The 7,382-nt window shown below is 42.5% G+C and overlaps 1 protein-coding gene across 1 annotated transcript; it reads left to right on the plus strand.

The window, feature by feature from the left end:
• The first annotated feature begins 401 nt into the window (after positions 1-401).
• On the plus strand, positions 402-3,234 carry LOC147095665 (putative G protein-coupled receptor 139). Its single transcript, XM_085973986.1, has 2 exons — positions 402-496; positions 1,855-3,234. The coding sequence occupies exons 1-2, from the start codon at positions 427-429 to the stop codon at positions 2,757-2,759; spliced, it is 975 nt and encodes a 324-aa protein (XP_085830112.1). The 5' UTR covers positions 402-426; the 3' UTR covers positions 2,760-3,234.
• Positions 3,235-7,382: the final 4,148 nt, after the last annotated feature.

The following is a 7,382-nucleotide window of genomic DNA, read 5'->3' on the forward strand; positions in this document are numbered from 1 at the left end:
GATGTAACTAGGATCTCAATGCAGCTAATATTTAATAAAGTATATGTAATAAATGTGTGCATTTAATACATCAAATGTCCTTGTATAGACCTATAAATAAATATACAGGGCTTAAAGAGTCTTGTACCATGATTGTAGAAGTGGAGATGGCAAAATATTTTGTTTGCAATGTAAGGTGAGATTATTTTCTTGTCTCCTTACTCATTCAATATGCAATATCACTGCAAAGAATCCTATTCCCTGGCTAATAGGAGTCAACCAGGTTTGGCCGAATATGTTTGTTCAAATGACTGTAACTAATGACAATCATTATGGAATGCTCTTGTGTCGCTTGATGTTTCTCTCAGGTATAAATACGACATTTTTTTGAAAACAGAAGTTCTGCGAGTATACAACACGAACAGAAAAGATTGCTTCGCTCGGAAAATGGGACAGCCGGTAATCATACAGATAGAAAGCATTTACTACCCGATTCTTGCAGCGATTGGCATTCCTGGTAAGACATTTAAAATCAGTTAATATTCATCTTTAACATTGTTTCACAGCATCACTGCTCCTGCAGTCGCTGCAAGAATATCATCTGTCTGTTTGGATGTACTTGTTTTGTGGACTTTGATTACTGGCACCAAAGTAATAACACAAAATACTCCAAGATTCTGCCATATTCCTCTTGGACGGGATTTTGCGGTAGTAATAATGATGACGCTAGCAGCGCTCACAGCTATCTACTTGAACACGGGCATCAACTTCCTGCGACCGCACCTGCGCATTTAAGAGCCGAAATCAGGACGTTGCTTTCCATGATGCTCGGCTCCTCCAAAAGGGGCGCAATTATATTATCTCACCAAGAGATTCAAATACATTGAATGACGTGAGGTTGCTGTAGGTAACTGATAAATAAATGGTCGCTATATGTTAATGCTGGGCAAGGTGATTGCCTGCTGGCAAGTAGTCATAAAATTTGTGCTTATAGCGCATTCCTGCAGATTCTGAAACTGTGTGATATATTAAATTGGCCGCATTTTGCTGTAAAATAATAATGAGGCTAATAGCGATAACCATTATTTACGTGCAAAATGGACAGCAGAATTGGTGACTGCACATGCGCAGTTAAACACAGAAATCCAGAAGTTGCTGGCCGAGGTGCTCAGCTCCCCAAGAGCTTCCCGAAAACGGCATCTCGCCGTCTGAATCACCATTCAAATTCACTGAACTGCGTGAAGTTATTGTACTTTCCTCATAGATGCGGGCTAAACTCACGAGGACGAGGCACGGCTTGTCCATTGCAGTGTAAATACCCTTTCAACGGAGTGATAAATATTAAATATTTATTTTGCTTCAGTATTTAGCAAAGCACCGCTATTCTATTCAGAGCCTCCCGTTTACATTAATAGATATTCAAAATAATGAAAAACTACATTTGAAAGGCATTTATAAATGTCCATGTCAGATCGCTACCAGCATCCAAGTTTCGAATAATAACTGTGATTTTATTGCTTTACCCGACACATCTCTGATATAACTCCAAACTTCCCGCTGCTCATGTTCAGACCCCATGTAACTCCTACCACTTAACCCGCTGCTGCGATGTAAGCGGCTCTGGTGTTACAAAGTTAAGGCACAATCCAAAATTAAATGTTTTGATGAAGTAACTTACAGAATAATTTTGTGGCGTATTTCGAAATAGAACGTTATCCTGTCAGAATTGCTAATCTTGTCTGATGTCATAGGAGAAATATAGTGACAGAGAGTGGAGCGACAGGAAATAATCAAGGATTTGCATACAAAGCACTGTTGACTGATCATATTTTCTATATCAGGAGAGTTAGTAATGACATTTCCTCCTTTTTGCAGCTAATTTGGTGACAATTGTGATTCTCCGCCGTGGAAGGTGCGGTCTCTCCAACTGCATCACCCGTTACCTGGTGGCCATGGCAGCGGCTGATCTAATGATCCTGATAATTGGTGTAATTCTCAATCATATTAAAGATGCTTATTTCCATTATTCATTCTTGAATTATACTCCTATTTGTAGCCTCAATATCGCCCTGCATTTTGTTTGTATAGATTGCTCTGTCTGGTTAACTGTGGCTTTCACCTTTGATCGATTTGTTGCTATTGGTTGCCAAAGTTTGCGAGGAAAATATTGCACTGAAAGGACTGCGGCTGTGGTTATAGTAGTGGTTTGTTCCTTAAGTGCTTTACAAAATGTTCCAATCTACTTTTTATTTGAACCTGGGGAAATAATTGACAATGTACCGTGGTCCTGCTCTGTGAAATCAAGCTTCTATACCTCAACCATATGGGCGGCATATTTGTGGTTGGAAAACATTTTAATCCCATTTGCACCATTTGTTTTGATTTTACTGCTCAATGGTCTGACCATCAGGCACATTCTACTGGCCAATAGAGTGAGGAAAGGACTCCAAGGTAAAAAAAGTGGAGATAATCACAACGATCCAGAGATAGAAAACCGAAGAAAATCCATCATTTTACTGCTCGCCATTTCAGGCAATTTTATGCTTTTATGGATGGTAATTTTAATATATTACTTATGTGTGCATTTTACAGATGTTCAACTTTTGGAAAGAAATTACAACGACTCTTTCGCCATTATGGAACAGTCTGGGTATATGCTTGGAAATTTGAGTTCATGCACAAACACGTTTATATATGCCGTGTCCCAAAGTAAATTCAGAGAGGAATTGAAGAACGTGATTAAGCGTCCCTTGTCTATAATTACTAATTTAATCAAATAATTTAAAAGACTTCGCAGAACTAAAATGCAATTATTTCCATCCGAACCTAGCATCAGTTGTTCACTTCACATGTACACACATAAATCTCCGAAGGCAATGGGAGCTGCAATCTGGTCTCTATATTAGATGTCATACTTTATGCGATCAAAGGTGACTGTGTTCATATTAAACAACAATAATAAATGTTGGAATCACTCAGCAGGTCAGTCAGCATCGTGGAGAGAGAAGTAGAGTTAACGTTTCTGGTCGATGACCCTTCATCAGAACTGGACAAAGTAACAGATATTTAACCTAGATTGGGGCAGGGAAAGGAAACCGGGGAGGAAAGAATAAAAGACAAGCTCTGTGATAGGGTGGAATGCAGGAGAATTTGAAAGACAAAATTCATGATGTGCAAGACAAAAGGGGATGGCAATGGGACAAGTTAAGAAACAAACAATGACTCTAGATGAGGTGTAAATGACATTGGCAGAATCATCAGCAGCTGCCATGTGAGAGAGAAAATAAAACATGGGGGCCGAGGTTATAGTCTGAAATTGTTGAACTCGATGTTGAATCCAAAAGATTTTAAAGTGCATAATCAAAAGATGAGGTGCTGTTCCTCGAGCTTCGTTGGATCAGTGTAAGAGGCCGAGGATGGAGAGGTCAGAGTGGGATTGGAGTGAAGAATTAAAGTGACAGGCGACCGGAAACTCAGGGTCATGCGTATGGACTGAATGGTGGTGTTCCGCAAAGCGGTCACCCAATCTTTGTTTGGTCTCCGCAATGTAGAGGAGACCACAACATGAGCAGCGAATACAGTATAGTAGATTGCAAGAAGTACAAGTAAATCGCTGTTCCACCTGGAAGTAGTGTTGGGGGCCCTGGACAGTGGGAAGGGAGGAGGTGAAAGGGCATGTGTTGCATCCCCTGTGCTTGCAAAGGAATTTGCATAAGGATGGGGAAAGGATGTTGGGAGTGTTGCGGAGGGAGTGGTCCGTTTGGAATGCTGAAAGAGGCGGGGAGGGGAAGGAATATTTAGTGGAGGGATCAAGCTGGCGGTGGTGGAAATGGCAGTTGATGATTCGTTAAATCTGGAAGCTGGTGGGGTGAAAGGTGAGGAAGAGGGGAACCCTATCATGGTTCTGCAAGGGAGGGGAAGGGTTGAGAGCAGAAGTGTGGCAAATGGAATGGGCACTGCCGAGGGCAGTGTCAACCACGGTAGAGGGGTAACCTTCTGTTGAGGAAAAAGGAAGACCACTAGTGTGGAAGTGTGCATCGTCAGAGCTGGTGCGGTGGAAAGGGAGAAACTGAGAGAAATGAACAGAGTCCTTAAGGGTACTGCCTGCTTTGTAGAAACCGTTTGATGTTCGTCGCCATTGATTTCTTTGGAAATAAAATTTGGGTGTTTGCACAGTGGGCCGCCATTCCATAAAATAAATTTTACCTGGCAGAGGCAAGTTCAAAATCTAACTGTAATTTTGCCCGTCATTACCCTTGTCAGCACAACTCGGGAACAATTTGATTTACCTGAGCTGAAAGATATGCTGAGACCTTTTGATTGGTGCAAATAGACAAGGGAAGGGAAGTAAAACAGGTGGTTTCACAATGGTCTCCTGTTATACGCACCGTCTGATATTCAGATCTATTGATTTAATAGAACTGAAGATGAAGTGTGTCGTATAATGATCCAGAAATGTGTTTCTGATTGTTTTGTGTCCCTGTCCAGGTCTAATTTCATACCCGATAGGAGAACTATGGCAGCGTTGTATCAGACCCTTCTGTTGAGGAAAAAGGAAGACCACTAGTGTGGAAGTGTGCATCATCAGAGCTGATGCGGTGGAAATGGAGAAACTGAGGGAAATGAATAGAGTCCTTAAAAAGAGCACGGTGGTAGGAACAGTATTCCAGGTAGCTGTGAGAGTCAGTGGGCTTATAATGGAAGTTGGTTGATAGCCTATCCCCAGAAATGGGAACAGAGAATTCAATGAAGGGAAGGGTAGACTCCAAGATGGACTGTGTGAAGGTGAGCGAAGGGTGAAAATTGGTAGCAAAGTGTATGAAATGATCTAGTTCAGGGCGAGGGCAGGAAGCAGCACCAATACAGTCATCAATGTACAAGAAAAAGAGGTGAGGGAGAGGACCTTATTAGGACTGGAATAAAGAATGTTCCACATATGCCACGAAAAGGCCGGCATAGCTAGCGCCCATGTGGGTCCCCATAGCAACACCTTTAATTTGGAGGAAGTGAGTGGAGTCAAAGAAGATGTTGCTCAATGTGAGAATAAGTTCAGCCAGTCAGAGGAGGGTGGTTGTGGATGGGGAACGTTTGGGCCTCTATTCAATGATAAAAGAGGAATGCCATCAGGCCATCCTTTTTCTTTTATTCATTGATGGGATGTGGGCGTCGCTGGCTAGGCCTGCATTTGGTGCCCATCCCTAATTGCCCTTGAGAAGATGGTGGTGAGCCGCCTTCTTGAACCGCTGCAGTCCATATGGTGTAGGTACATCCACAATGCTGTTAGGAAGGGAGTGTCAGGATTTTGCCCAGCGACAGTGAAGGAACGGCGATACAGGTCCAAGTCAGGATGGTGTGTGGCTTGGAGGACAATTTGTAGGTGGTGACATTCCCATGTGTCTGCTGACCTTGTCCTTCTAAGTGGTAGAGGTCGCGGGTTTAGAAGGTGCTGTTGAAGGAGCTTTGGCGAGTTGCTGCAGTGCATCTTGTAGATGGTACACACTGCAGCCACAGTGCACCGGTGGTGGAGGGAGTGAATCTTGAAGGTGGTGGATGGAGTGCCAATCAAGCGGGCTGCTTTATCCTGAATGGTGTCAAGCTTCTTCAGTGTTGTTGGAGCTGCACTCATCCAGGCAAGTGGAGAGTTTCCATCACACTCCTGACTTATGCCTTGTAGATGGTGGAAAGGCTTTGGGGGGTCAGGAGGTGAGAGACTCGCTGCAGAATACCCAGCATCTGGCCTGCTCTTGTAGCCACAGTATTTATATGGCTGGTCCAGTTTGGTTGTCCCCTGGTAGGGGATGTAGGTGTAGACAGATTGGACGTCCATAACGAAAAGGAGACTGTTGGGTCCAGTGAACTTGAAATGTTAAAGTGGCGGTGGGAGTCGGGAGAGTTGAAAATGTAGGTAGGAACAGACTGAAGAAGGGGGTTAAAAAATGAGTTCCATGTTCTTTTTCCAGTTTTGAAGAAAAGTCATCGAATTAAAACGTTAACTCTGTTTCTATCTCCACGATACTGCCTGACCTTTCGATAAACGTCAATTCGTGTCTGTTACTGGACTGAGACTGTGCACCTACATTATGAGTATTGCCTGATATTTCATCATCCACCTGTCCAATTTAGACTTGAATGTTGACATTGTTTTAGCCTCAAACACGAACCCTGCAAGTGACTTCCACAGCCTTACAAACCATTATATCCATAACTTTCTGCTGCACTTTGCTTTAAATCTCTTACATTTATTCTTCTATCGATGACTCCTCATTCTTGGTCACTCAACTATTGGAAACACGCTGCTTATAACTATTCTTTCCAAAACTTCCATCATTGTAAACACTTGTATCACATTGAATTTCAATATTGTCCAAAGGAATCAATATATTTTTAAGTGTACATAAATATCTCTGGGTTTTCCCAATAAGGTACAATTTTAAGCAATCCAGGTACTGGAGCATTAAAAGCATTCCTTTGATGAACTGTTGCAATAATACTTGAATTGGTGCCTCATGTTTTATCACATTGTGTTCGATTTTCAAATTACACCATGCAGCTGGAGTTGCCGATATTACCTGCTTTGTAGAAACCGTTTGATGCTCATCACCATTGATTTCTTTGGAAATAAAATCTGGATGTTTGCACAGTGGGCCGGCATTCCATAAAATAAATTTTACCTGGCAGAGGCAAGTTCAAAATCTAACTGTAATTTTGCCCGTCATTACCCTTGTCACCACAACTTGGGAATAATTTGATTTAGCTGTGCTGAAAGATATGCTGAGACCTTTTGATTGGTGCAAATGGACAAGGGAGCGGAAGCAAAGCCAATGTTATCGCATCAGTCGCCTGTTATACTCATCATTTTCGTTAATAGACCTGGACATCAGGCATGTCATATAATGCTCCACAAATGTCATTCCGCCTGTTTTATCTCCCCACCTATGACCAATTTCCAACCCAATAGAGGTACAATAGCAGCGTTGCATCAGACCATTTGCACTGAACCCATGCTCAACACAAGCACATGTATGGCATTGCCAGAAGATGTAAAATGTATGTCAGCTCTGAACTTATTTCACCTCAAACACCTGTTGGGAAACGATTGGCTAACTGTGGTGATAGTTTCCCTCCGCCCTGGTAGGGGGTGACAGAGAGTAAACAGAGAAAGGAAATGGATAAAGAAGCCTCGTGTTGATGGCTGATGGCTGATGGAATACATTCCGTGTCCGTGTGTCCGTGTGTTGAGAACATTGCATGGTGACAGAAGTGGCAAGTACCCGAAATACCCATTTAAAGACTGTCTGCGTCAGTGGAACTAACATTCCCAGTGAAACTAGTCAGCTCCCGGAGAGTGAAAATTTACGATACGGGTGTAGCATAGTAGCTAGTTCAGCCAGGACGGAGACAAA

The sequence above is a fragment of the Somniosus microcephalus genome, unplaced genomic scaffold, assembly GCF_052327205.1.
Source record: "Somniosus microcephalus isolate GS21.2 unplaced genomic scaffold, FLI_Smic_1.0 unresolved_chr1, whole genome shotgun sequence".
Taxonomy (NCBI): Eukaryota; Metazoa; Chordata; class Chondrichthyes; order Squaliformes; family Somniosidae; genus Somniosus; species Somniosus microcephalus.